Genomic DNA, 27,375 nt, shown 5'->3' with positions numbered 1-27,375 from the left:
AAACACATCACCAAGAAAACCAAGGAGTGGCTAAAGATGAAGCATGCGAGGGTCATGGAGTGGCCTAACCAGTCTCCAGACCCCAGTCCTGTAGAAAATCTGTGGCAGTAGCTGAAGCTTCAAGTTGCCAAGGGTATGACGTCAGCACGAGGGGATATCCCTAATATCTAATATAGTTATCTCAGGCACTCAGCTCTGGCTGTGAGCACAGAAAGCACAGCCACCTGCTGTTCAAACCTTCTGTTTGCATTAGACAGCCAATTAGAAACAGGAAGGAGTTAAGACAGCTCGTTTCAGACAGAGGATGAACTTGAGGGCTGCACTTTAAACTGTGGATCATGCAAAGCCACTCTGACAGACTCCAAGACTCCTGATTTACATGAAAAATTATAGACTGTCAGGAATGTTTTCATTAGTTCTGCAGGAAGACACATTTTGGAAACATGTGTTTTACAGGATGGTGGCACACAGGTACACACGCACGCATGCACGCACGCATGCACGCACACACACACACACACACACACACACACACACACACACACACACACACACACACACAGAATCAATCATTTCTCTTGAAATAACATTTTCTTTGAATGCAGATTCAGTTCTGGCCTTTCAAAGCTGTCCCTGTTTGTCTGCTTCCCACCCCTCACTGGGGTTTTAGGAGACTGTTGCCATGGAGACAGAGCCATACCTCCATCTGTCCCCGGCTTCCATTGGTATGACCAGAGATTTCCTCCGAGTCAATCACACACCTCCGTCTGGTAGGACATGTCTCACATGGGAAGTCAGCGGTCTCGCACATACTCAGAGGAATTGTGGTTGAGTATTCGTGTGTGTGTGTGTGTTTACCTCTACAGCACAGACTACTTAATAGGTGTGTCCTGGAAGTCCTGTGGGATTACACACCTGTGTGATGTCCGGACGAGCATCTGTCAGAGTGGCCCCAGGACACCTGCAGCAAACATAATTCTCACCCGCCTCTCTGAGATGGTGCAGGTGTGAATCACCATCTCTCTCCCCTCCCCTGTACGACCCCCGGTCATCCAGAAATAGACCCTGTACATGAGTCAGGATCCCAGCCCACCTGATCTCTGCGTCCAACCCTCTGTAGATGACATCCGTGACAGCATGAGAGGTGCATGAGTGCTGGCTGAAAGAATGTGACAGGAAATGTAGAGAAGAGGGACTGACACGGAAAAACATTAGAGTGGGGATTCAAAGCCAGCAGGCAGTAATGGGGGACTCCAGAGGGATACAGGAAACACGGAAAACTACGAAAATGGAAAACATGGGATGTGAAAGAAAGATGTGAAAGAGATGACTAAGCGTGAATCTTCAATAAAGATGGCACCACTCCTTAAGGAATTTAAAAATCAAGTTTTTGTTGTTGAGATTGCTTTACTTGGAGAAAGAGTTCTGTATTTGAGGGTTTACACATGGCTCCAACAGTGCTTCTTAAATTGTTTTCCTCTTTCTGTTCCCTTTTTATTTCTCTAGTTTAGACAGAAACACAGTGAAATGGAAACAGACCTCTGTAGAGTGGTGCAGCTGTTCACATTCACTCAGTTGAGAGCTGCAAGTTTGTGTTTTATTTTGTTTTCACATTTTGTTTAAAATTCAGTTGAGTTTCAGTTAATTTCCAGAGTAGATTTGCTCGCTTTGGTTAGGTTTCTATTAATGTCAGTGTTAGTTTAGTCTTTTGTTGAATGGAGGACATATGTCAGAGGCAGGATTTAGGAAAATCAGCAGAAGTATTACAGTAAAACATACAAAACCTTTTAAAAGCAGTTGTTTAGACGGCAAAAGTCTCAATAAACACGTCCACCAATGCGTCATCAGCTAAGTTTTGATAACAAATTTTAAAAGGTCAACAAGTACTAAAACTAAAGATATTTTTAAAAATCTTTTTTATATTACTTGTTAATTGAAAAAATAATTTTATTTAGTTAACTTTCCTTAACAGTCTGTTTATTTTTATTTTAGTTAACTAAAATGTTTTCTTCACATATATTTTTAGTTTTTAGTTTAGTTTTAGTTAACTATAATAACCTTGGAAAACATTGTCAGCTACAGGTACTTCACAGACAGACAATCATGGGCTTATAAATCCCAGTGCCAAACACCTTATTCTGTGACCAACACAACCACCATAGGTGACTTGTGATAAATGCTGCATTGAAGAATGGGATACTATCCCACAGCAGTGTGTGTGACCAAGCTGGTGGCCAGCATGAGGAGGAGGTGCCAACCTGTTGTGGCTGTGCATAGTTTTTCCACATGGTACTAAGGTCCCTGTTTGTTAAATGAATAAACTGTTAAATCACCAATGTGTCCTATTTCTTCAGACTTCAGACTCTTCATCCAACCCAACAAATGACACTAATCAAGAGTCAATAGCAGAACAAGCTGCTCAACCCACTAATGCCTGTTTCTTACAAATGTCCCACCATGTGAAGGGGAAATAAACGGCTTTCCAAAGGTGTCAGATTTATTGCCAAGAAGCATTGTTACAACACAGGAATAATCAACCAGACACAAAATTCCTTACTTTTTGTGCTTTGTTTAAAAAACCAAAAAAAACCCAAAACAAATGTCCTTGTATGCATTTAGCTCCATGTCAAGTGCAAACATTGTTACTTACACCTTACTTCATCAGTAATAACAGCACATCCATTTTTCAATCCAATCTTACTTTTGAACTTTATTTAAAGAATAAAGCAGTCTTTACAATTTTTCTAATATCGCCTCATATTTTCTGATCTGAGTTTGAAAACCTGAGAAAACATCCATAACTCTTAGATAAACGACATCCACTGTCAAAACTGTGTGAGATTGACCATTAGTTACCAATTTACAAACTCCAGACTGAATTTTCAACTTCCAGATATTTAAGCCGTCACTTGTAGATGAGCTTTAAAAGCTGACTAGCAGGAGAGCAACCGCCATGCTGCAAATAACACCATCCTCACGGATGCGATTAGATGCAAATGGATATTTCCTGTGTTTCTGTTTACAAACACATGTGCACGCGGCGATAGCTTTTATTTTTCTAGACAGTAACGTGTGTGTGTGTGTGTGTGTGTGTGTGTGTGTGTGTGTGTGTGTGTGTGTGTGTGTGTGTGTGTGTGTGTTATCTTCACCTGCAGATTCACTGAGACAATGCCTGGATGTTTTTTATGCGCTCGTGTGGGCCATTTGTATTTATCTCCCTCACCAAATGGGACGCGCACGAGTCCACACTCGCACGAGTGCAGCTCCAGTACACCTTAATCAAGATTATTATGGGCTGAGATGTGTTTAGTTTGGGTGTACAGGTCCTCTATTTGTTAGAGAGTGTTTAATATCATCGTAAATGTACACTCACTCATAGTTTACAGGCTTTTATTTACTCCAGCTCATAAACACTGAGCAGGCTGGATCCCTTTTAATCTGCAGCCAAAGTTTCTCTCTCTCTCTCTTTCTTCTTTGCCCACCTTCAAGACACTGTGGCGTGACGTCGCCTGTTTTCTAGCGGGTACACGCGAGTTTTCACACAGGTGCTCCATCTGCTTGCCAGTGCGACTATTTGGGGGCGATAACCGCCTCGCTCCTGAGCAGCTCTGTTAACATCCTCACTTGTTAACAAGCCCCTTACCTTCCCAGAGCCAACCTCTGCCACCCGCAGGGAAATAGCAGGAGTTTGCTTAACCCTGCAAGCCTGTAAATACAAATTTTTGAAGTTTTTGAAAACTTTTTCTTTTCTCTTAAAAATAAGAGTTGACAGTTAGTGTACAGCTGTGGACGGAAGAAAAAAGATGCTGGATCGCTGTTATCACAAACTGCTGCTGTTTGGATGCCTGGCTTGTCTTCTGGTGACTGTTGTAACTGCAGACGGTAAGTAAACATTTGAAATCATTGAAATAACCTCGTTGTAAAATTATTTTCTGATCTAATTTTGTCCATTTGCTAAAGCTGTGGTGGTGATGTGCGCCAATTACGCATAGCGCGCCAGCAATTGGCACCAAGCCTGTTACAGTCAAAAAGTGTTCTAAAATAAATGTTTAATGGCAAAAGAGACAATTACACCACACTATTTCTCCCGTTAAACCCGCACTTTGTTCTTTGGTCTAAGCTGTGTGAGTGGTCTGCTTTGTCCAGCAGTCATTCTCAAACCTTTAGAGTGCACGAGAGAAGATTATTTTTTTTACTGCTTTGTTGCTAAAAAGTTTTCTCTTATATTATTTTCAGTGGCTGATTAGCAGGGCTGTCTCTAGCCCTTTTTATGCCCTAGGCAACTTTAGATTTTGGTGCCCCCTCGTGGATCGATAGCTATATAGGTTTTTGAGAATTTTCATTTAGTGCAGGCGAGCCCTCTAAACAGCTTAAAAAAGATGCTTCTCTTCCATGAAACTTAAGGTTACTCAATACACTGTCATAATATCTGAGATATTTATTAAAAATGAATAATAAACAGTCCAAATTGCATTCTTCTTTTATTTGTGACTTTGGGATCTAAAGATTCAGTGAATGCACAGAGAATAATTTATTTAGAGGAACCTAAATGTAACTAAATGTGTTTTCATTGTTACAGTTGTTACAGTTTCTGTCTTATATAGTTATAGGAAACATCCTTGATGACACTCCTGCATATATGGACCAATTTGAGGAATGAAGATAGAAACTTAAGATTGACAAGAAAGAATATCGTGAACTTAATTAAATGGGTCAAACTTTTATTGACAATAAAACAAAAGTGATCTTACAGCCGGTGACAGTCACTGACTGTGACTGCTCACCTGTCTGAAACGTAAAAAACTGATAAAAAAAAATTGTTAACACCATCAAAAATTATTAATAGCTATACATAATTACAGAAGTGCTGCTGTGTCATCTGCTGCAGCTTTTGCCACAAGGTGCGGCAAAAGGACACAAATGCAGGGCTCATAAACAGATGTGTCAAAAATAAAAACCAACTTTCATTAAAGAACCAAAGTCCAATGAGGCAAACACACCAAGAAATCCAAAATAGAAGCAAAACACACTCAAGAGCAGGTGAAACAGATGCAGATGGGGGAAAATGAAATGCAGTGAGGACTAATCAGGGGGAGTGGAGAATAAAAAGAACTGAAAATAATTAGGGACAACAAGACAAGGGAAGTAAAAGCAAATACAAAATGATAAATGACTGTCAAAATAAAACAGGAAGTGATAAAACAGGGATAGAAATTTAAGCATGATGCACAGAGACACCAGGGACACTAAACGAATATCGAACCATGAACTTAAAACAGAATAATCGCTGTAACAGAATCATACAAACAAATGACAATATGTCTCCATCTACAACAGTCATCAAAACTGAGGCTTTAAAATAAAGCTGTCTTTGAACACGCCTCTGCAGATAACTCTCTGAAGTTGCAGGTATTCAGTAAACTCAGAAGAATGACTATAAGCAGCAACTTCAGTTCCCGTGCACAGCTTGTCTCACCAGTGCCCTCCTACAGCCTTTCAGCAACACATTTTTAGAGAGCTTGTCTGGCAGAAAGCCTTGAAGGAAGACTTCTCCTCTGTGCCAGATACAGCTTATTTTGGTTTATCTCAGAGTCATGTAAATATTTCAAAAACTTAACTCCTGCGATTATGAACCTGGAGCACATTTCTGTCCTGTGTTACTGGACAGCCGTGATGTGAGAACGGGGTGGTAATGACAGGACCGGTATGCCGCTGTGATCGCTCCTGCAGTCAATTAATGATCACAGGGGGGTGGGCAAAGCAGATCCTCGCACATCCACGACTGCGCCGCTGAGATTCACACTCACGAGTGAGGCTTTAGGAAGTCCTTAAAGATATTTACTTCCATTTACTACACATTCTGCTATTATCCTGAATTTGTTCGTATAAGATGTTATTTAATGTTAATCTCCTTGCATTTCCTCAGGTCGAGTGTTTGTGCTGGACCTGAGGAACTCCTCTGACCTGCAGGGCTTCAGAGATGCTGAGCAAGCTTGTGCCTCGCACCGCGGCCGCCTGGCATCAGTAGAGGAGCTTCGTCACGCTGTGGTGGAGTGCTACTTCTCCCCGTGCACCCGCGGGTGGCTCTACGGGGGCTCAGTAGGGTAAGAATAGCAGCTGTCTTCAGAGGAGATGTCAGAGGTCATTATGGTGTGTGTGTGTGAGACGGAGGTTTCGGGAATGGATGAAAGAGACAGGAAGTAAAGAAAGCGAGCGGGGAGATAGAAGAGTGACACATTTCAGGGGGGAAGGAGAAAAAGCAGAGAGAGGAAGCAGAGAGGGAGAAAGACTCCTCTGTTTCTTCCTGGAGGAGGAGGGAATTCTGAGATGGGGTGTCATGTCGACAACTGCCTCCATTTACACCTCTCATCTCCACGGTAACGACACTCACAGCTTTCAGAACAGAGCAGATTTGGGCCTGGAGGAAGAGCGGTACCCGGTTTGCTTAAACGGAGATGAAGCTGACAAGTGGTGATTATAGGGATAAAACCTCATGAACACTGTTACTGCTACTATAGTATCCTATACTGCAGCTCCTAATAGAAAGATGTATGAAGAGTGTGAAACATGTTCTTTTTAAATGGGTGCAGACAGCTGGTGAACACTTGCCTGCTTTTAATGAATAATAGTTGAGATGCTTTTTGGGGTCCATTCACAGCAAAACGTGCTCTTTGTTTGACCAATAAATGGTTAAGCTGACCCTGAAATTCTCGGTGTATGTCAGCCAAAATCCAAATGATTATTAATGGTTGTTCTAAATGACACGACTTAGAGTTCATTCAAAACTTTTAAGTAAAAATCCCCCTTTTCTCTCAGTGTCAAGACATTTAACTGCACATTTTATCTCAGTACGAGAAAAAGAAGTTCAGTGTCAACAGGCTGTCTCAGTCTTACTACATGATAAAGAAAAGTTGCTCTATTTAATGAAAGAAATCTGTCAGCATGACAGAAATGTACATAAATCTACAAATTATAAAAAGTTCTGGTAGCTCATGGCCCAGACTGTCCTATAATTATAAAAGATAGAGTTATAAAGTAAAAAAAAATCCTTTTTATTGATTGATTGATTGATTTGTAAAAGCTTTTATTGCTCTGTCATTTAACTATTTAACTGTTAATCTGTTACTCTAGTTTAGTATGAAAGACAGTGGGGAAAGTCTTCATCATTGGGACAAAATGTAGTTAAAACTCCAAAATGTATGCCCTCGATCACTTTTTCAAAAAACATCCAGTGCGGCCCGGGTTGGCGTCTCTGCCAGGCCAATTCTGGCCCCCGGGCCTTATATTTGACACCCCTGCTCTACAGTATATTAGAGACTATAAAATGCAATTAGTCTGTGAGTGCTGGGGTTCTTTCACAGATTTATTGAACCTTGTTTTTTTTTATCAAGGTTAAAGAAAACAGGTTAAGTGATGTTTCTCTCTGTTGGTGTAATGTGTGAACAGTGTGTCCTGGGAGGAGGCACAAATCCCTTGGCGGTGGTGTCGGGAAGGGCATTTAGCATATCCTGCTGTAGTGACCCTTTGTGAATAAGGGAGCGGCCGACTATTCCACCTACAGGGCTGGTCAACCACAACGAAACTCCCAAACTGGAAACTTTGTTATAAAAATGAACGGAGACTTCATTGAAACAATTGAGAAATAAAACCTTTCAGGGGTTAACCTGGTTCAAAGTGGCCACCAAGTTTCTAACATACAATAATATGCTTGTAACATATCTGGTTTTATATATATTTATACACCGCTGGCTCTGTACATGTTGAGCGGACATCAGCTTTCACACTCCCTTACTGTGTTTCACACTATATCACCCTGCTACCACAGCTCCGTCTGCTGAAGTCAGGAGCTACACACCTCACGCCTCTCCTTTTTGGACGGCTTATTCGAGCAGTGACAATGACAGACGTGGAATCTGACGTATACTCAGATACAGTGAACGTTTCCTGTAACTTTTTCAGGAAACACAGACAACCTTGGTCTGTGTTGGAGGCAGTTTTGCAGAAAAGCACCAGAATGTTCTTCTAATATATCAGGAAACACAGAGTAAGAAAAAGCAGTCCAACAGCTGAAGGTGCTGCAGTCATTCGGACATTATGCGCTGATTATTTATGAGCTGTGAATTTACAGAGCGTGTGAGGGAAATACGATTCACAGGCGATTCATCCTCCTCTCCTGCGTGGTCTTCATCATAAATAAATCATCACTCTGAAGCGTAGCATGGTGGTTCCTGATATATATCTAGCTCATCAATCAATGTTAGTTAAAGGTAAAAATACATTGATTGCAGGTGTTTTATTAATGTTTTTGGTCTGTTTTTCTTGTCCCTCCATCCTTTTGTCTGGTTTTTTTTCTGTTTTGTTGCCCACCTCACCGCACACACTCCCACTGGTTGTGTAAAGGCCACCCTCACCCACTCCCTCACTCACATATTGGTTGCTTAGATGAATAATTGTGTCGTTGGTGTGTGAACTGTGATGGCTTCCAGACTGGCGTCAGTGCCAGTTAACCACCTCAGATGTGTATGACATAAGTCTGTAGGTCTATTAGGAGCTTTAACAAGTGCCTCCTACGCTGACTCTTCCACCTTAGCATCTTCTTCTGACCTGTCAGTCATTTTGTACCTCTGTACACTGTTATACAAGAAAAATGAATTAAGGCTGTTTCATATGAATGCGCGCATACTTCTGGGTGTTCCCTGTAGCAGTCACGCACTGTCAGGTGATGGATTCTTCTCGGGCACAGATACCTGCAGGGATGAAAGTTACATTTTTAAACAGTCGTCAGTGTTTTTGCCTCTTTGAGTGCTTTCTCTGTGATTTCTATCTTCTTCTTTTCTCCTTCAGACTCTCTCCCCCATAAAGCAAAGCTAACATGGCACACGCATACAGTCTGACCTGCTCCACTCTCTCACTGCACTGCTAGTAAAGCCTTTATCAGGACAGTACAGTTGAAAGATGAGGGGAAACCTGGGAGAGAGAACAGGAGGAACACATGCAGCAAATACCTTAGGATAGATTCAGACACGGGCCTCTGCAATAGTCTTACAGTTTATGGGTCGCCTGTTCAATCTGGTGAGCTAAACTGGCGCCCCTGCTAGTTACATTATTTCCAATTAGTGATGCTTTGTTTAGATCAGATGCACACACTTGTGCCGGGCCCAGTGTCTATTCTATAGAATGATTCTTAGTAACTAATATCACCAATCAAACCTGCTGTTAAAGCTCATATTTCTGAATTTTCCCACAGGACTGATTGCTACTGCCAGCCTCTGTGGGAACATAATCTGATTGGCCTTGTCTTATCTGGTGTTTTTGGATGATAAACGGGTTAATAATGTGATTATGCTGCAACATAAATGGAGTATTCACTCAGCTTTAGTAGCTTCTGCAGCTTGTAGGAGCTGTGCTCATTCAGTCCCAGTGGAATACGTGCTGCTTTATGTCCACAATGTTATGACTTCTCTATTTGAAGTTGGCTGTAACCTAAGGCTTGTTCTCTGGGAACATCTATCCATAATGTATCAGCGTGGGATAACACTGTGCCAAAGGCTACAGCCGCTGATACTGCAACATTTCTGAGTCATGATGTGTGTTCCTGGACCCTGATGTCATACTGCAATAATATTTAAATGGGCAACAAATCAAGTGGTGGTGAATAAACTGTGTGCGCAGTCAACTTTCCCACATGCGCACTTAATCAGAGGTACAGCTTTAGATATCAGGGGTCGGAGGGAATATGTAGAGGAATGTTTCAGTGTTAATTTCACATTAATGACCTGCATTCATAATCTCCCAGAAAAAAATACAGAAATAAAGCCAAAAAATATATAATACTCAAAACATTTCCAATGCATTGTATTTAGAATTCTACTTTTGAAGCTGCTGGTGATGGAGCTAGCTATTTTTTTACATATTGTTTTAGTCCACTGGTTCCCAGCATGCTGGTCAGGCCTGTAAATAAATGATGGCAGACTGGTAGACTGTAAATAATTGATGGATATTATTCATTGGTTTGCAATCCACTGCTTTGAGGCATTGTGGGCAGTCTTATCTTGGCTTTTTTAAAGTGAGGTGAAGGTCTGACTAAAGAACCAAGAGCAGCTACACAGCCTCACTGTAGCCACTTGTCAGTCACAAGTAGGGATGGGTATCGTTTAGGTTTTATCCGATACCGGTGGCAAACCGGTACTTTTGAAACGGTGCCGGTGCTTAAACGGTGCTCGAACCGGTGCTTAAAGAATGGAGAACACAAACTTTGTCCAAAAACTCATGTTTAGCTGTTTTTTTTGTAAAAAGATAACAATGTTAGCCTTTTCTGTAGCTATAGGGCATATATGGTATCACTCTTGGCTGGAAGCAGTGCTTAAACAATGGAAAAAACACAAACTTTGTCCAAAAACCTCTCATGTTTAACTGTTTTCCAATTTTTCTTTGGTCATTTTAGCCTTTTTGGCCAGGGTGAAGGGAGTACCTGCCATCAAACAAAAAGACAGCCGCATGTAACTACGACGGTGTTTGCTAGTTCACCTTACATGCATTAATGTAATAACGTGGTTAGCGTACGCAACGTAAATTACACACAAACAACATTAAGCTACTCACGCAGAGAAGAACGGCTGCTTCCATCATCATCCGTCATCATTTCTGGCACACTGGCAGGGCTAGGGGCCAGGACTGTACTCTTTGGATTTTTGGGGGATGTTGCTAACTCCGGGTCCGATAAGAGGCACCACACCCGTAGTAGGTACGGTGCATTTCTCGGCTTTAAAAAAAACGCTATGCGTCGCCAGGTGTTTCATCAGATTCGAGGTGTTACCTCCTTTGCACAGTATCACCTTAAAGCACTTGTTGCAGGCTGATGAGTTTGCATCTTTTGCTGTGAAGTGCAGCCAGACTTTTGACCGCTTCGCCTTGGGCGTTTTTAATCTGTAGCTCTGCTTTAAAATGTACCTGGCCCCGCCTACTATCCTTGGAAACGTAAAATGATTGGCTAGAATCTGAAGTGTATGACATCTCAGGAAAAAAAAAGCACCGAAATAAAGCACCGAAATAAAGCACCAAAATGTGTGCTGCTTTTCGGTCTGGTTACTACCGTTTATGTCAGAACCGGTACCCTTCCCTAGTCACAAGGTTGCTATAATAAACTTTTCATATCTTCTCAGCAAACATTTCAATGCTGAATGACTGTAGCGATAGTTCTTGTTCACGGCTGAAAACTAGTTCAAAACTAAAAAGCAAACCCGATGTTGGAGACATGACCTCGACACTAATTCGAGGTACTTGTTGAATGTTGCCTGGATGTTTAAAAAAGATAAAACTTGTGTTCTACAATCTTGTTATCACTTAGATGAAACAATTAAAAAAATAATCTGATAGAAAGAATGAGAAGAAAAATAGCACCTCGGTTCTGTGGTCATTTTGACAGCAAATTTTGATTCAGTTTTATTAGTAGGTTTTAGATTAAAACATTATTTAGTTTCAGTCGACTAAACACTGTAAGATTATCGTAGGTTAAATCTAAAGTGGATTCAGCTGACTAAAATGTAATGCGTAAAATTTTGTCATGTTTTTACTGGTGAGAATTGCTCCACATTGTTTACAAAGCATCTAATTTTCCTTGATATCAAATGCGATTGCGTCCATATGTCTCCTCTTCTCTTACTCTCAGTCATTTGTTCACCTGGGAGCTAGTCATCCAAATGTCCATGTCCCACCTTACTGCATGAGGAGATTACTTGTGTCTGTTACCAAACTTCCCACTTTTCTACGCAACTTAATTAGTTCTGACTGGATTTCGTTATTATTCATTGACAAAAGTGTCAATACATTTCATCATAGCTTCTGTCCTCATGAATTGGTTTATGATATGTAATTATTTTATCTTTTAATCAGAAAAAAAGGTTGTTGTGATGAATATTATTGTTCAATGAAATTGTCACTTTCTCAGCGGCGAGTCAAACTCTTGATTTCACACTTTTGGACCGAACTCTGAGCTAATTGGCTTCTTGCTCAGGAATCAGCAGGAACCTGGGTTTAAGGATGGTTGTAACCGTCCAACATATTAAGTTCACCATGCTCCAGTGAGTTAGTGAGAATTTAGTTATCCATAAACATGCAGAAAAATGCTTAAAAGTGTCTTTTTTAAAGGCTCCCATAATCATAAATGATTATATAAGTTGTCTTTAAAAAGCAAAAAAACCCAAACAGATGTATTTAATTCCTTTTTTGCAATGAATGCACCAATCTAATCTATATTTATCCCTCACTAAGAGATGTTCAAGTCAGACTATCTCTTTGGGAGTGCAAACAACAACATCATGTCCAGGTCCTGCTCAGTTTTTGGAACTGAACTGCAACCAGGTTTGATCTGGGAGATGATTTCAGGGTTTAAGCCATGTTTGCTGAATTACTCTATTGAAGTGAACATAAGTGTTCTGATAATGCTAGCAAGCTTTGTTAGCAAACTGTGCAGGTACATCACACACGGACAGAAGAGCTCAAAAATACTAAAATTATAGTAGCTAAAACTAAAGCTCTTTGGAGGTAATTAAATAGAATTAAATAGAATTAAATAGAATTAACCAGACGATCACTAAATTAAGAATGCTCAAAATGTGCACAAAATATAGCACAGCTGTTACAAAGAGAAAGAATAGCAACAGAGACCAACAGACACCATTATGAAATGCTCCTCTATAGTCAAGTAAGTGTTATGTCACGTTTTAATTAATGAGAATGTGAACATGTAACTTGATTTTATGCAGTATGGATATCATAGGCGTCACTGTCTGTTTATTTCCAGGACCACAGTGTGTAATGTTGTGGGCGGTGTGCTGAAAGCTGTAGAAGTGAGGACAGAAAATGGCACAGAGGACGCAGCACACCTGGACGCCTTCTGCATCAAAGACAAAGGTCAGCAAACCCACACGAAAACATACACAGTACGTAAGGATCGTAGAAGAGGAATGGTAGTAGCGATCAGGACATGAATGACTCAGGTTTGTGTGTGTGTAAATGTAAATGTGATGTGAATCAGCTGGATCCATGAATGTGTGTTAGTTCTGATGCAGCTGAAACTAAGTGACACACATCACATCTGGCACATCATTGCCAGGTTTTGGATCAAAACATGGAAGATTTCTCTAGTCCATGTGCCACACACCCTGAGGTTGGCACAGACACTCTCTGCTGTGGGAGCACATGTGAACATTTCACATCCATTTGATACAGGCAAACCAACTACACAGCTGATTGTCTAGTTATGGTTGGGTATATTAAATACAGGATCCCTGGAGGCACCATTGTCAGGGAAACCCACTCACACGGTTACACTGAACTAATTAAAAATTCCACATTTAATCTGAAACACGTAAAAAGAAGTTGCACTACAGCCTATAGTCAAAATGTCTTTTTGAATAACCATTTGGTGGATTTTTAAACTTTATTTCACATTTTAAATCATATCTTAGTTCATAATAAACAATAAAACACTTGTTATTAGAATTTAACAATATATTATGAATATAATGCAAAACAAACTGTATTGATCCATCCATTATCTTTAATTATCTTAATTATCTGAAGTCAAGTTGGCAGCAGGGTATCCCAGATGTCTTTCTCCCCAGCCACACTTTCCAGTTGCTCCCGGGGGATACAGAGACCTTCCCAGCACAGAATAGATACATAATGTCTTAAGCAGATTCTGAGTCCACCCTGGGATCTCTTCCCAACTGGTGCCCCAGAAAAACCTCCAAAGGGAGGCACGCAGGAGGCATCCTAACCAGAAGCTCGAACAACCTCAACTATCTCCTTTCAAAATGCAAGCGCAGTGGCTCTACTCTGCGATGCCCACAGATGTCTGACCTCCACACCTTCTCTCTAAGGTTAGCCAACCACCCTGTGGAGGAAACACATTTTGGCCGCTTGTTTTTGTGACCTCATTCTTTTGGCCATTATCTGGATTTCATAACCGTAGGTGAAGTTTGGGACGTAGACACAGAGATTCTGCTTCAACAGTCCGGTAAAATGTCTTCATTACTCCTGATGCTGCATCAATGCGCTGACCTATCTCGTGCTCCACCTTCCCATCACTTGTGAATGACATCCCAGGATGACTGGATTCTCTTGCTTGAGGCAGCCTTCCTCCCCATCATTCCACTGTTTTCTGGCAGAGAACCGTTGCCTTGGATTTGGAGGCGCTGATTCTCATCCCACCTGTTTCTCACTCGGCTGCAAACCGCTCCAGTGCATGCTGAAAGTCACGCTCTGATTAAACCAACAGAATCACATCATCCACAAAAGCAGGGGTGCGATTCTGAGGTTCTCAAAGCAAATACCTTGCTCACCTCAGATATACCTCGAGATCCTGTACATGAAAATAAAACTAGGTTCAGAGACAAAGCATAGCCCTGAAAACATGCAAGGATGCAGACACAGAATTCCTGGCATTCCTTTGCCTGAATCCAAAGTTTGACAAGGTTCGAACCTGCTTTCCATCACCCTTGATGAAAACTTTAACATGCATAGTTATCCACATCAATATCCATGAAGATTGGACCAGTTTCAGTTTAATATTCATGCTTTATCCTCATCTTCTTAAAATTCACATAATTCTTTTACATAAAAGCTTTTGCTTCATGTCCAGAATTAATTCGTTCATTCTTTGTCTTTACAAATGATATACTGATATTATAAAGCTGATAAGCATTGGTTGACATTTACAGAGAACACTGTTTCCTATGGAATAAGTATAACAGCTCTATTACTAAATACGTGCATCTATATGCTTGTTGCTGATAGATGAGCCATGTGGAGACCCCCCATCTTTTCCTAATGCACGCCTGCAGAGTCACTCTGGGTCCGAAATGGGAGATGAGCTTCTGTACACATGTGTCCCAGGTTACGTGATGCCTGGTGGACACACAGCCTTCAGCCTGCTGTGTGACAGTTGTGGGGAGTGGTATGGACTGGTGCAGATTTGTGTTAAAGGTAAGAGGCTGTTGTGGTCAAAGCTTGATTCTTTGTGCTTGAACAGACTCTCAGTTGTTAGCTGGGACGGAAATGGTGTTACTGGTGCTTTAGCTTGTGTCGCTAATCCTTTATAAAGGCAAAATGCATGGCCTGTGTGGATTATTAGCTAACAGTTAATCATGCTTTTAATCTAAAGCAGTCGTTCATAAACTTTCCAAGGAAAACTACTCTAGATTTTAATTTTCTTACAATATTGGCAGCTATGTTTAGTTAATGGAGCCTCTAAAAGGTCTCAAATATCTGTTTTCTACCCAGACATTTTGAGGTCCAGCTTTGATCATAATCTCAAACCATTTTTTTGTGTTTCTGATTTAAAGAACTGGCTGTGTACCAGGGGAACTGGTTCAAGAGTGACACTGACATTTTGCTGGTTTGGAAACAAGAATCAGTGACGTCAGGGTCTGCCAACCCAGCAGCCAGATTATGTTAGCTCAGTATGATCAGTGGAAACAGATGGCAATAGTTGGCTCCAGCTAAAGGTCTCAAAATCTATCCAGCAGTGCCACTAAATGTCATTGAAAATACACCAAAAAAACCAAAAAACAAGCATTTTTCTTAGGTTTTGTGTAGGTTTTATTTTCTATTTCTTGGTAGGATGCCGTGACTTTTCGGAGCCTTGGCATCATTATGAAGCCACCAAAGAGTGGAGCAGAGAATTTGCAATGCCTATCTACTGGAGACTGCCTTTGGCATCATATTTAATTAAAAGAGGTGGCATTGACCTGAAATCACTGTTTCTCAGTTTAAGGGTTCATAATCTAAATATTTTGGGAACTTTAGCTAACTTTCTTTGAGTCATAAAATAATAAATAATAAATGTAGATACTCGATCTGACTTGATAATTTACACATTTCTATTTTGTCTTTCTGCAGATGAGGTGAGTCACACAGACTACGAGGACAAGTTCACAGATTCCTACATAGAGGCAGAGCGCCAACCTGAGACAGCATTAGAGGCTCATGGCGATGTACGCGAGGAAGTGTATGCAGCTGCGTACCCACATGGAGAGATGAGCGTGGAGCAGCAAGAGACGAATTTTAGAGTCAAAGCTGAGGAGGACCATCGAGACCTGAGCAGAAAGCGTAAAGTGGGAGGAGAAGTGGCTGAAGGTAGTGAAATATTTGAAGGAGCTTTAGTTAAACGAGAACAAAATGAGGAACGGGCTGGTGAGGACTTGGTAGGTCCTCGGACGTGGCAGCAGGAGAGAACTGAGGTCGCCAAGATTGATACAGTGGAAGCCACAGAAGCACCCGTCTCTCTTCTCTCCCAGAAACACATGTTCTGGTTCCCCTCTGAGACCTTCCAGGAGGAAGGACCTCAGGTCTTCATCAATCCAGCCACGCAGACAACACAGAGAACCTCTGTTGACCGATCTGAGGAGAGCATTGAGCACACGAGTCAAGAAAGGCCCTATCGTCAACATCCCGTTGATGCTGATGATCCTGATCATGAAGGAGAGGATTTTGATGATCCTGACACCAGCCGCCATGATGACCAGGACGACATCCTTGAAGATGACCATCATGACGATCAAGACGGCAGCCACCAAGAGGAAGACCACGATGAGCACAAGAGGCAACGAGCTCAAGATGAAGATTTGGACAAAAGGGAAAGCCATGAAAGCTATGACGATCACGAGGAGCATTATGACATGGGCGAACATGAGGAGGACCGTGATCGCAAGGAGTACGACGATCCAGATGATACTTACGACGGACACAAAAGCCATGAGGATCATGATGATCATAATGGAGAACATCATGAGGTCTCTGAGGAACATCTAGACGAGGATGACCATGATGACCACGATGACCACGATGACCACGTTGACCGTGCCATACATTATGACGACACCCATTATGCTGACCTTGATGATCACGATGATTTTGGACACAAAGACGCTGAGAGCTATGAAGATCACGATAGCCATGAAGATGATAGTCGTCGGCATGTTGTTTTTTCTGTGGTAGCCGATAAGCATCAGAACGTCACTCAGAGGGGAGCAGAAGGAAAGTCAGCCACAGATGACACGTGGCTGGACGGTTACCCTGTTGTTTTCGGAAACGGTGACTCCGTAACAGAGAAGGTGAAACCAGAGGATAAAGACAGAAGGAGATTTTTCAAGACGACACCCAGACCCACTGAGGTGGAAATTCGTAGACCTTACACCAGCTCGCCCAAAGAGCAAGAGTCTCTCACCACGGTGCGTGAATTCGAACTAGGGGTTTTAGAGGAGGTGCGGCCTGACTCCATCGGGACCCCTGCCCCTGACCTTCTGGAGCCTTCAGACTCTCCTTCATACTCTGAGACCGGAGACTACAGCACACAACAAGCAGTTCCCACCGACTCTTGGATGGCTGACCTTACCGATCATCCCTTCCTTGATCATGGCCCAAGCCCTCCAGTGCACAAGGACAGCTTCGTGCTCAACCTGCCTGGTGAGACTGGGGAGAGGGGAGAGCAGGAAGGGGAGATGGGAGAGACGATCTGTGTGGATGACGCCTGCCCTCCCCTCCCTCCGAGCTCTTCCGGTCGAGGCCCCACTGTGGCGGCCATTGTTGTGGCGATTTGTGTCATCGCAACTGCAGTCATTGTCGCGGTGTGGTGTTACCGACGACAGCAGCAGAAGAGTTCGGCGTATGAGATGAATGGGAAGGGCCAAAGTCAGGCCAGACATGGCCAACAGATAGAGATGCAGCAAAAGGTGTAGGGGCGAGAGGTTGGCACAGACACTCTTCCTTTGGGAAGGATGGGAAGATTCAGTTGAAAACTGTTGATCTTAGGTATAAACTTTAAAAAAGCTAGCACAAAATATTGTAATGATGCTTAACATAGTGAAACTTGAATGAAACAAGATGGCAATAGTCCTGTCACTTATCAGTTCTGAGGAAATCCTCCAGTCCTTGTATGTTAACCATAATTTTTAAAGCTCTGGCATCTACCTGGACATAAACCAGGCTGGATTCAACTCCAGAAGCTGAGAAGCGAGACTTTAAAGATATTAACATGTAGGAAAACCACAACATGAGGCACAGCACTGCCTGAATATAGGAACTGAAACTTCATTCTCCAAAGTTCTTGGACATTTTGATGACGATTTCTTGCTGTTGTTTTTGTTGAGTGCTTGTATTATTGCTGATGTGCATTGTTTGATATTCTGTGTATTGTGTTTATGGAAAAAAAAATGGTGTAGTTCACCACAGGAGAGTTGTCACAGACCGTCAGAGCAGGTTCACGGCAGGATATGAAGAGTACTGAGAGGGGTGAGATGAAAGAAAAGAGGCTGGTGAAAGGTGTAAATAAGAGGTGGAGCATGATGGGAGAAATATTTCTTGTCTGTGTTGGTTTTGACATTCAGCTGGTGAGACATAAAGAGGCATCCAGATTGCAGACTCAGCCACATGTATGCGTGTGTGTGATAGTGTGCGTGTGTGTGTCGCAGGTCTGTGCAATCCGCCAGCCAGCAGTAAATTATGTTCGAAGGTACCGACCGAGGAAGCAGAGTAGATCCTGACATCAGTCCAACTAACCACAGATTAAACAATGTGGTGAAAAAGAATCACAGCCTCAAATAAATACAGTTTACATAGAGTTTAAATACAGTTTCAACGCAGCCAAAAGTTTAATAAAAAGTGCATTTAGATTTTCAAATGATCACAAATAGGACTCCACTGCCCTAAAACAGAGAGATCGATATACACTCAAATACCACTTTACATCCCTTTTGTTCTAAAAGGACTGTCTTAATTCTTCATGGCATAGATTCAACAAGGTGCTGGAAACGTTGCTCTGAGATTTTGGTCCATATTGACATGACATCATAACACAGGTACTGCAGATTTATTGGCTGTAAGTCCATGATGTGAATTTCTTGTTCCACCACATCCCAAAGATTCCCTGTTTGATTGAGATCTGGTGATTGTGGAGCCAATTTGAGAACAGCTGACTCATTGTCACATTCAAGAAAGCGGTTTGAGATGATCTGAGCTTCACGACGTGGTGTGTCATCCTGCTGGAAGAGGCGTGCACGGGGACGAACATGGTCGGCAACAATACTCATGTAGGGTGTGGTGGGGAAACGGTGCTCATTTAGTACTAAAAGGCTACAAAGTGTGCCAAGACAATGTCCTCTACACCATTACACCACCAGCAGCCTGAACCATTAACACATGGCAGCATGTATCCATGAATTTTTATTTACACCAAATTCTGATCCTACCATCCTAATGTGATAACTGAGACTCAACAGACCAGACAACAATTTTACAGTCTTCTCTTGTCCAGTTTTGGTGAATTTTGGCCTCAGTTTCATGATCTTACCTGATGAGAGTGGTACCCAGTGTGGTCTTCCTCTGCTGAAGGTCATCTGCTTCAAGGTTTGACACCCTGTGCAAAACTTGGTTGTAACGAGTAGTTAATTGAGTTACTATTGCCTTGCTATCAGCTGTCACGTTCTTAAATCACCTCTTTTCTCCATTGTGATGCTCGGTCTTAACTTCAGCGCATGTTTGCATGCCTAAATGCCTCGAGCTGCTGCCATGTGATTGGCTGATTGGATATTTCCTTTAATGAGGAGTTGAACAGGTGACCGGTGAGTGTACACACACATATAATGGCGAATGTGTCATAAGTCATTACACTATGAGCAGTTACAGAGGACTGGACTCTGGGAATATTTGCTCATGTCTGAGTAGATATCAGTGTTGTGACAATTTCTGCCAAACAGAAATGAATGCATTCAGGATTTTTAAAAATACTCTATCATTCTTTGTTATCGACGTGCCATCTTTCCATATGTGGCAAATATTTAGAAAATGTAAAAGAGCAGATGTAAATGGATACAAATAGTCATGTTTGTGGTCAAATTTCAGTGTTTTACAGTAGGAATTAAATAAAACAGTATATAAGGGTAAGAGCATGGGAAGTGATTATAATTATTGTCAACAGGGACCGCTGATTAATAAAAAAGAAACTTTATGGTAAAAAAATTTTCTTGCATAATTTCAAAATCAATAACAAACTGTTTTACAGGAAATATCTTAATCTGTTTCCTTTATGGTGTCTGAAAATGAACTGACATTAATGTGGCGAGGCCATGGGGAATTATTAAGTACCTGCCTTCTGTGTGTTTCTGTGCATATGATCTGTGACTGTATTGACTCGCTGTACATACGACAGCATTACCAGTGTGTGGAAATACCTTGTTTCTTGTTTCACAGGTGGCATTACAAACCACCCCTCATATCTTACACAGGGTACGCTCATCTCCGCGAGTACCTTTTACTTCAGCTGTGATTACCGCGACTGTACTCGCCCACGCCGTAGGTTATCAAGCAACGAACTCTGTGACGAAACAACAGGTTTGCCACATGAACGATGCCTGAAGAAGGATCATAAAAATAGATGTTGTTAAATTAAAAGCGTGACTAGTTATTTGCAGCATCGTCCTCTCAACCTTATGTGATTTATGACAAGATGAAATGTGTACTGTATGTGTCTTCACAAAGTTAAAATAAATATGTGGTATAACTCTGGCTTCTAGTTTACTTTTGCTCTGGGTCAAGTAGATGCACTAACTTATAGGAATCTTCAGTTGTTATCTTTCTTTAGTATTCACAGCGGACTCGGCAAAAGATGTTACTCTGTCCTTTCGTCAGGACATTTTTAATGCTTTTGCTTCTCCAAGCAAAAAGAAGCAGAAGAGAGAAATCGGTGGGATGAACTACAGCTGAGGAAGAGGTAATAAAAGAAACAGGACAGAAGGAGAAGGCGAAGAGTTGGAGACACACAGTAATACAGAGGGAATGTTCCCCTGTGGGTTTTTAACATCACCATGTGACAAACTGCACAGAGACTCAATGTTCAAACATTATTAAACACCACAGTGTTTTCTCTGGTGGGCTCTCTGCTCAGCTCTCCTGTCTTCTACCTCTGGGTTTCTTTATATTGGGGCTCCAGTTAAAGACCGGTGAACTGGAAACGAAGAATAGCCGAGTAATTAACATTTAAGTCACTTTTAAAACAGATATTAAAAAATTGTTTTTCCAGCTTCGATACTGGGATGATTTACTGTTTGTCTCATGTGGTGAAAGAGAATCAGAATGGTTGGTAGGTTTACATCACTGTCTTCACAGTTTTGCAGAATTTCTGAGGGTCTTTAAAAACTTCTCTATTGACGTTTGGACACTCCAGTCCTTGTACCTGACCTTTATCTGGAGAATGTCTGTTGTTTGTTAAGTGGCTTAACACAGACCCGTGAACCATTTAAGCACAAAGAGCTACCTAACTCAAGGGATGAACTTAGCAAAGAGCCAGTTTTAAATTGTCTCTTTAGGCACTTCTTTCATTTGCAGCCTGTCGCTAAAGCACATCATTTGTTCCCATTTCTTTAGCTGAAAAATACCAAAGACGACACAGCTTGACAGACATAAAGTAGTATTTTTTGACCAGCAGGGCTATTCCCAAAGAGCTATCAGTGACAAACCTGTCATTTCTCAGCGTGGTTTGCAGTGTCTCCTTACAACTTTGAAGAACAAGTGGAGGACAAAATTAGAAGTTGCAGGACTAAAAATCTCTCTACAGCGAGGGAACAAATCCAGCAAGGACCTGACACAGGATCTGAGAGATGCATCTGTGCCTTCAGTTGCTCTCAGTGGAAGTGGCAGTTGTTTTACAACATCACTAAAAAGGCGTGATTATTGGAAAGTTATTTTATTGTAAAAAAAAAAAAAAATGTCATACTCGTGTGATTCACAGTGGAGAAATTCATTAATAAAAAGATAAGACAAAATATTTCAGTTTTCTTTAAATTATTAAGCCACTATGCTGATTGTCCACTGAACAGAATATTAATGGGCACGCAGTAGGAAAGTAAAACAAACTCGATCAACCACAGACTGTAAACCCCGATAAATATAAAAATTGGGAGTGTTTTGTGTTGTTTTTCAGTGTTTCAGCAGAATCCTCTCCTCATCCTCATCCAGGAACTCATCTATAAACTCGACCACCTCCCCCTGCAGACACAAACACGAAAAAACAATGACACAGAGACAACTCAGGAGGGGCTGTTTTGTTTCAAAGCGAGGTTTTTTCCACTAAGTGGATTACCATTAATCCTCACACTCGCAGTTTTATCTGTGATTTCTCATATTCTGCATTACTGAAGAGATTACAGTCAGTAACTGAATAGTATTTACCACATACAGCATGTAATCCTGGCTTATGGGTTGGCCTGATGGCCACACTTCCTGTGCTGCAGTATAATAACTTAAAGAAAAATGATGCCACACTGCCACCTCACGGCTGTCTGTGATATTGCAGTCTAATAAACACTGGACACATTGTACTGAAGGTCACCATGTGACCAGCCTGAGGAATCCAGGGTTTTCCCAGTTACACAAGGTCACAGATGCAAACAGTGCAGTCCAAACTGTGATTTAATGGGAATTATGTATTTTTATTTTTATGGATAGACTGCATCTTATGTTCCCTTCACTTGACCTAAGATAACCTCCCGCCTGGAAAGATCCTTTGATACAAACCTCATCGTCGCTGGCCAGACGCTGTTTGGAGAACTCCAACATCTGAAGCTGCATGGTGGTCTGATTGTAGTACCGGACTGCCTCCTGCAGGACAACAGTCAAAGAAATGATGAGTGTCAGAGAGACCCAAAGACTCAAAAGCGGGGAAGAAATCAATAAGCCCTCTTTAGGATGTGTGTGTTTCTGTGACAAAGCAATAAACATTTTATAGGAACAGTTATACGTTTTTTTTTATTACTGGTATATCAAAAATACATTCAGATGGCCGCCTGCCCTCAGCTTAGTTCAGTCAGAGGGTTCTTCCTGTTAAAAGATTGTTTTTCTTTCCTACTGTTGCCAAGCGCTTATTCAAAAGGGTTCGTTTAATTGTTGGGGTTTCTTTGAATTATTGTAGGGTCTTTATCTTACAATCTAAATCACATTTAGGCAACAGTTGTTGTGATTTGGTGCTATATAAATTAAGTTGGATTAAATTAAACTTTGTTCAATAAAATTTTACTTACAAAACCTTCTGTTTTCTTGGATGGGCTGTTAGAGAAATTACCTGCACAAAAGGTAAATGCTACAAAATACACCAACACCACAATCATGACTGAGAGGTCAGCTGTGGTGAAGCCCAGCAGACAGCTGCTAACTGTAGCCACCTCTGTTGGCCACAACTGTAATAATACAGAAGCATTTTATTTCCCAGGCAGTAAACATGCTTTTTAACAAGGTAGTCCATGGCGCTAATCTCACTTTTAGAGCCAATCTCAAGTGGCTGCTGGAGGAACTGCAGTTTTTGGCACTGATGCATTTTTATAGCTGTGTTTTTTTTTTACCAATAAACCTGCATCTGGCAAATGGCTTACTATATGAACTTAATTAACATTAAAGGCTGGAAACAGGGTGGAAACTTCCAGGATTCACTCATGGGCACCTGTGAAAATCAATAACAACACAGATACCCTGCAGCACACAGACTTATGCCCTGCTAAGCTTCATATTTGCCGAACAGATCTTTTCAACAACTTTTAGGTAAAAAAGTTAATAAACATGCTTCCAAAAATGTGAAATAAGTCCTTCAGGGACTTGTCATCATCATCATCATCATCATCATAACAAAAACATAAATAAATAAAACTAGCTTTTTAAATAAATCCACAATATGCTCTCCCAGGCTGAGATGCATCAATCAGGTGTGTGCATATTCTGTGTAATTAATTCTGAACATCACTCACTGATCTGGGGAGGAAATCATCATCTATCAGTCCCCACTTGCTTTTGTGGAACTTGTAATACTCCACGTTGTTCTTCATGACTTCATCATTGGGGTCAAACAGCAAGTAGCTGGTTGCACACGGCACTGCGTTCTTCAAGTCATTCACTGAAAGCACAGTTAAAGTCACAGTCAAACTCCAGCAAATGAACCTCAGAAATCCGAAAGAGAAATACTTCTCTGCTCAAAGCTGCCAGCTGAGTGCTACTCACGCTTGTAGTAGGCGAACTGCAAGTAGTGGTACATGGTGGCCACAAACTTCTCAACAACATAACCGCCGACAACAGGTGTCAGGTCGCTCTCACACCCGGCCTTCCTCTCCAGCACTTCCATGTAGTGGTCTGAACAGAAAATAAGTTTAGGCCTTCAATAAACAGTCATGACTGCACATGAGATGGACATGAGCTGACCAGCTATCGAGGGGTAGAAGTCTTTAAAATCTCTGATGTCCCTCGGTCCCTCAGACGCAGCCAGACACTCGTCGTAGACCTTGAAGAAGTCCCTCAGTGCCAGCTCCATGTCTGACACCGAGGTACGGAAGTTTTCGCCATTGTACGCCCTCACGGCACGTATAAATAAGGTCTGGGATACCACAAGAAAAAAGGATTTGAAAACACAATCCAGAGTGTTAATGCAAACTTTGATAAAGGACTCAGTATTAATCAATCAACACTATGATTATCTTCTGTCTGAAATCTTTGACAAGTAATGGTTGCAGACTCTCTTTTTCCACCTTCCCACGCTTGCATTTTACATAACAACACTAATAAATATCAAGACATATGAAATTTCGTAGCGTAAAGTAAAGTGGATGTAGCCACTAAGGCCCTGCCAAGGATGCCTTAAAGTCCTCAGACCAAAACTGGCAAGTTCATATTCCCAGATATGCCCGTTTGACCTGCACGACCACAGGCTGCTTCCACATTAGGGCACCCACAGAGCCAATAACAGAGTGGGCTGCATGCCACATGGGAGTGACGCCTCTTGTGGATAAAAGTCTCGAGAAATCAGAAAGGATCAAAATGAAAGCGTGCCTCGCTGTGTTTAAAGCATGTATCTGTGCCTACCTCATAGGATTTGGTCTCCAGGTCTTTCAGGTGGTCCTCGGCTCCAGGCAGACTCTTGTAGTAGGCCATGTTTCTCTGCATCATCTCATCATCTGGGTGTTTCAGGAGGAAGGTGTGGGCAGCAGACACCGCCTTGGCCAGGTTGTCAGACTAGAACACAAAAACACACATTAGAATGATTTGTTTTTGTGCTGGTCAGTAAAGAAACCACACAAAGCCCATGGTACTAACCTGAAATGAAATTAGTGTCACATGCAGCAGTAGATTTACTTGTAAGAGTGATGTCATTTATCAGTTATCAGCTGATGTTTGTCTTCACTTATTAATCTGTTTAAATCACCAAAACTGACCACAACTTATATTGTTGGCAGTGTGCCCTGTTGTTTCCTCATCACTGACATCTGCTTCTACTTCAACTGTATATAAAGCACTATAATTATAATTACAAATATAACTGCATACAATAAAGTTGAATTGAATTGATATATAGTAACTATATATTTATTACAATGATTCCAACATCTTTGATATAAAGATGATATATGTGTTATTAATGTCTGTGTCACGGTGTAGTCCTGTAACTTGTATATGTAAACATACCTCGTCAGTAAAGCTGATTCTGATTCCTCACACACATCTCCACTCTCATGCACACCTTACTTCACGCTCCGTTACTGCTGCATATTTTTTTAATTATTTTAGATTAATAGATTACTTTGCGAAACAGGTGCAAAACAGTGTGTCTTCCCCCTTTTTTGGCATTGCCCTAGGAGCTTAGTTGTGGCAACTGGGAGTTCAATATGATGTGATTACATTAATTTCCATTAAAATGAAACTTTTTGGTGACCCCTTGGGCCATGTGGAGGAAATCACCAGCATGGAAATGTTAAAAATACAATAACTATATTGACTAACACTTCCACATGGGATCATCTGCGTTTGTCATGTTTCTCAGCTTCCTGAACTATTCCTAAATTTGCTTTAACAATCGACTTTCTGTGACCATGCTGTGCTTGTAAAATAGACGATTCTAAGATGTGCAGAACAATAAGAACCGGCGCCTTTATCGGTGTCTCTTTCCTTTCCTGTCCTTTCCTTAAAAATGGACCATAAACCACGAGAGTTTAGTTCTTACAGCAGACCCCCAATTGTGCATCCGTGGCACGTAGATGACGTCAAAACGCACGTCGGGGAAAAATCACGACCATAGTTAAATAAACCATTATCACTGGGTAAAGAAAGTTTGAGACTCCAATCTCATTTAGGGGACCCCTTCGAGGCCCTCTCCTTATTAGTTCTGCTTACTTTGAAGTAGGCATATTGAAGGTATTTGTACGGCTCCCTCCTCTCAAATTCATCTATAGTGTCCCGGCTGGGCATGGTCTGCCTGAAAGCGGGTAAGCCCTGTTTGCAGCGCTTCAGGCACTGCGCTCTTTTCATAACGTTTCCAAACGCCTGCAGCTCTGGAAACTCCGCAAACCTCTGCTCGTCCTCCAGCCTCACGGAGCTGCAGTTAAGGTTGCAGAAGGCCTCGCTGTCCCGCAGCAGCCGGTAGAGTCGCAGAGACACCTCCATGTACTCCACCGTCTCCTTCCACTTCTCTCCGGTGTACTGATCCAGTGCATATTTGTAAGCGGACTCCAGAGGCATGAGCTCATGCCTGGGGAAACTCCTGAAGCTGTATTTCTCATACTGGGAGTTCACCACGGAGACGAAAAATGCGATTAATAAGGCAGAAAAAAGCTGGGAAGAAGTGGAGGTAGCCATTTTTGAGGCTGGAAAGAGCTGGAAGGGTAGGCTGTTGAGCGTGGGTCTATAGGCCCGCCTCAAGTTCCACCACGTATCCAGACAAACCCTCCCCTCCCACGGGCACGGGGCTGGCAAGATCGCTCTGTCCAGTGGGAGCTACTGGATGTGCTCCTCCCATTAAATTACAAAAGTAAAACTTTACAGTTGTTCGGATTTTTCACAGTACAACTGAAAAGCCGGGCTGAAAATCTACATTTCATAACTTTTATTAGGGAAAGCATGAATTCAAAAAGAGTGTATTTTACCCGAAGGGTATGAGTATTTACCGTCTGCTTTACTTTTTTAAAATATTTTTTCACATTTAAAGCTTGAACCTCTTTCTTGCCTAATTAAACCCCCGGTGAGATTGTCCCCCCTCCACCTCTTCTCCTCCCACTGCCACGTAGAAACATTCCTGCTCTGTCTGCCTCCCCTCCAAAAACCTGAACACCACCAACATACTCTATCTGTGCGTAAAGTCAGCAACAATCGTTATGCGTGCTGCTTATTCTTACACTTTGACTATAAATCAGAGGCGTAGCCAGATATGCAGATATTGTTTTTTTTTATAGATCCAGGTGGATATGTCCGCATCTGTTTGGAGACCCCAATGTTTCCACGTTGACACATAACTCGGGCAGCACTGCGCAAGAGCAATGCGCGGTGCCCCAACTATCCCATTCAATTGCA

General features: G+C 41.8%; 2 protein-coding genes across 2 annotated transcripts; one reads left to right on the top strand and one right to left on the bottom strand.

Moving 5' to 3' along the window:
• Positions 1-3,557: 3,557 nt before the first annotated feature.
• susd5 (sushi domain containing 5) lies at positions 3,558-20,565 on the top strand. Its single transcript, XM_006787763.2, has 5 exons — positions 3,558-3,882; positions 5,927-6,104; positions 12,803-12,912; positions 14,800-14,988; positions 15,904-20,565. Exons 1-5 carry the CDS (start codon positions 3,804-3,806, stop codon positions 17,739-17,741), a joined length of 2,394 nt encoding a protein of 797 aa, XP_006787826.2. The 5' UTR covers positions 3,558-3,803; the 3' UTR covers positions 17,742-20,565.
• A 1,169-nt stretch (positions 20,566-21,734) lies between these two features.
• crtap (cartilage associated protein) lies at positions 21,735-26,750 on the bottom strand. Its single transcript, XM_006787764.3, has 7 exons — positions 26,203-26,750; positions 24,898-25,047; positions 24,241-24,412; positions 24,043-24,171; positions 23,793-23,938; positions 22,573-22,656; positions 21,735-22,044 (listed from the first exon to the last, which is right to left on the bottom strand). Exons 1-7 carry the CDS (start codon positions 26,662-26,664, stop codon positions 21,976-21,978), a joined length of 1,212 nt encoding a protein of 403 aa, XP_006787827.1. The 5' UTR covers positions 26,665-26,750; the 3' UTR covers positions 21,735-21,975.
• Positions 26,751-27,375: the final 625 nt, after the last annotated feature.

This window comes from Neolamprologus brichardi, chromosome 22 (genome assembly GCF_056152115.1).
Source record: "Neolamprologus brichardi isolate AB-2024 chromosome 22, ASM5615211v1, whole genome shotgun sequence".
Lineage (NCBI taxonomy): Eukaryota > Metazoa > Chordata > Actinopteri > Cichliformes > Cichlidae > Neolamprologus > Neolamprologus brichardi.
This window is presented reverse-complemented; position numbering and strand designations above follow the sequence as displayed.

What these genes read in the sequence shown, in the direction of transcription:
- susd5 (XM_006787763.2), top strand. Translation starts at nt 3,804, where the DNA reads ATGCTGGATCGCTGTTATCACAAACTGCTGCTGTTTGGATGCCTGGCT. An exon ending in GACTGTTGTAACTGCAGACG is followed by an intron (nt 3,883 to 5,926) that starts GTAAGTAAACAT and finishes GCATTTCCTCAG; the next exon opens with GTCGAGTGTTTGTGCTGGAC. An exon ending in CTTCTGCATCAAAGACAAAG is followed by an intron (nt 12,913 to 14,799) that starts GTCAGCAAACCC and finishes TGTTGCTGATAG; the next exon opens with ATGAGCCATGTGGAGACCCC.
- crtap (XM_006787764.3), bottom strand. Translation starts at nt 26,664, where the DNA reads ATGGCTACCTCCACTTCTTCCCAGCTTTTTTCTGCCTTATTAATCGCA. An exon ending in TGGAGACCAAATCCTATGAG is followed by an intron (nt 24,413 to 24,897) that starts GTAGGCACAGAT and finishes GTGGTATCCCAG; the next exon opens with ACCTTATTTATACGTGCCGT. An exon ending in CTTCTACCCCTCGATAGCTG is followed by an intron (nt 24,172 to 24,240) that starts GTCAGCTCATGT and finishes TTTTCTGTTCAG; the next exon opens with ACCACTACATGGAAGTGCTG.